This window comes from Grammomys surdaster, unplaced genomic scaffold (genome assembly GCF_004785775.1).
Source record: "Grammomys surdaster isolate TR1022 unplaced genomic scaffold, NIH_TR_1.0 63, whole genome shotgun sequence".
Classification (NCBI taxonomy): Eukaryota; Metazoa; Chordata; class Mammalia; order Rodentia; family Muridae; genus Grammomys; species Grammomys surdaster.
The window spans coordinates 14828173-14830733 of record NW_021604565.1 but is presented as its reverse complement, the minus strand read 5'-3'; the positions used below and the strand labels follow the sequence as shown (position 1 = coordinate 14830733).

Here is a 2561-nt window from a genome sequence, read left to right as displayed (position 1 = left end):
GATGTCTCTGTCTGCCCGTCCCCATACTCTCTGGAACTGATGTCTCTCACTTGGCTCCTGTTGTGGTCATGCTTCCCATTGCGGCGTTCTTTGTAGAAGCTCTGACTAGATACTTCAGAAAAGAGCATTCTCCTTTTCTCTGTTGAGATCTAGGAGACAGGTCCTATACATACTACCTTAAAGGATCCAGATATTTGCTATTTTCTTCTTAACTTTGGTCCCCTGAGAATGTGAAATCGTAGAATTAGTAATATCCCAGATGGGGCTGGAGAGATGGCTCAGCGGTTAAGAGCACTGACTGCTCTTCCAGAGGTCGTGAGTTCAAATCCCAGCAACCACATGGTGGCTCACAACCATCCGTAATGAGATTGGATGCCCTCTTCTGGTGTGTCCGAAGACAGCGACAGTGTACTCATAAATAAAATAAATAAATAAATCTTTAAAAAAAAAAAAAAAAAAAAAGTAATATCCCAGACATTTGTAAACAGTTGACTATCATTTGTCATATTAAATTCATCTTGACATACCTTGCCTTGAGTAAAATCAGTGTCTAGAGTATGAACAAAACTAAACTCCTCTGTGTTACAAGTCACTTCCTCTATGAGACATTTAAGGGAAGAAGTACTTATTTTGGTTCCTGACTCAGAAGTTATTGTCATAGCTAGGAAGGTTTTAGTAGGAGCTTAAAGCACAGCTTGTTTAGATTTTGGCAGACCAGAAAGTAGAGGTGGGATGGGAGAAAGGTCCTCAAGCTCACACCCAGTAACTTATTTCTACTAGCCAAGTGTCAGCTCTTAAAGGTTCCATGACCGAGCTGGAGAGATGACTCAGTGGTTAAGAGCACTGACTGCTTGTCCAGAGGTCTGAGTTCAATTCCCAGCAACCACATGGTGGCTCACAACCATCTGTAATGGGATCTGATTCCCTCTTCTGGTATGTCTGGAGAGAGCAATGGTGTACTCACTCATATACATAAAATAAATAAATAAATCTAAAAAAAAAAAACCGAAAAGGTTCCATGACCTCTCTACATAGGTAGGGACCAAGTATTCAAACACACGAACCTGTAGGGGACATTTCAAATTCCAACCATAGTACTTTACATTTGGGAAATGTATACTTATTTATTGTTATTTTTTTGTACCTTATTCTTATTTTGTTTGCATCCCAGGAGTTTTTAACAGAAGCCTTGCCTGTTGGTCTCATTGGCATGAACTGTGTTTTGATGAAACAGTATATTGAGTTTGTAGCTGACAGATTGCTTGGAGAACTTGGATTCTCAAAGGTAAATAAAGTGTTTTAAAACATGTTACTAGTGGTCTTAGTTACTCTTCCACTGCTATGACAAGACACCATGTCCAAGGCAATTTCTGAGAGAACGCACTTGATGGAGGCTTGCCTACGGTTTGAGAGGGGGAGTCCGTGGCTCTCATGCAGGGAGCAGAGTGGAAGGCAGTCAAGCATGGTACTAGAGCAGGGCTGAGAGCTCCGTCCTGATGCATAGGCAAGAAGCAGAGGGAACAGTTGCACCTGGCATGGGCTTTTGAAACCTCAAAACCACACCCTTAGTGACACACCTCCTGCAACAATCCACATTTCCTCATCCTTCCTGAACAGCTCACCAGCTTGGAACCAAACATTAAAATATCTGAGCCTCTGGGCCCCATTCTCATTCAGACTGCCATACTACCAATAAAATGTCAACAGCAAGTAAGGTCTCTAAAGTTTATTTTACTGAAAGCATTTGTAATACACCAGTCTACTTTTAAAATACCAATGACACATTGGATGTCACTCCATCCAAGTGATGTTTATCTATAACTCTTAATATTTCTAAGGCAGGAGGATTGCAAGTTTGTGGCCAACCTGGGCTATGTGCCCTATCTCTGATAAACAGACAAATAAAAAAATTTATAGGACAGAAAGTTGTTTTATTAGAAAAAAAATGGTTTTGCAAAATCCTTTGAAACTTTAAATGAAATTGGGAACAGCCATCAGAAACCCTCAGTGCCTTAGTGGAACAGTGCGGCTGTAGGCAGCTGTGCAGTGGAGCCTTGCCCTCTGGTTTTTTGCCCTTGCTGTGAGATTTAATTTGGGTTTTTCAGAATGTCTAATGGCGTTTCTTTTCTTTCCAGATTTTTCAGGCAGAAAATCCCTTTGATTTTATGGAAAACATTTCGTTAGAAGGGAAGACAAATTTCTTTGAGAAACGAGTTTCTGAGTATCAGCGATTTGCAGTCATGGCAGAAACCACAGATAACGTCTTCACCTTGGATGCAGATTTCTAAAGCCCTCCTCATAATTTTTTTTTTTAATAGAATCTGGTTTCGATGGCACATGCCTTTAATTTAGCCCTCAAAGAAGCTGAGGGCAGGTGGATCTCTGTGAGTTTGAGGATGATCAGGGATCCATACTGAGATCTGTCTCAAAAACAAAATAACAGCGAAACCAAACAAAACACATGGAAAAACCTTTGGTTGGTAAATAGCAATCTATTGTTCTGTCTTTTTGAAACTTTGAGTATCCCATTTAAGGGAATGAGAGTTTGAATAGAAGAAAAT

General features: G+C 40.4%; 1 protein-coding gene across 2 annotated transcripts in view; it reads left to right on the top strand.

The window, feature by feature from the left end:
• Rrm2b (ribonucleotide reductase regulatory TP53 inducible subunit M2B) overlaps positions 1–2358 on the top strand; it is a 32390-nt gene extending 30032 nt beyond the window's left edge. For both annotated transcript variants that reach the window (XM_028767533.1, XM_028767536.1), the window contains exons 8-9: positions 1172–1285; positions 2136–2358. In XM_028767533.1, the coding sequence (XP_028623366.1) occupies positions 1172–1285; positions 2136–2288 (267 nt within the window). In that variant the 3' untranslated portion in view covers positions 2289–2358. The remainder of the gene's footprint in view (positions 1–1171; positions 1286–2135) is intronic.
• Positions 2359–2561: the final 203 nt, after the last annotated feature.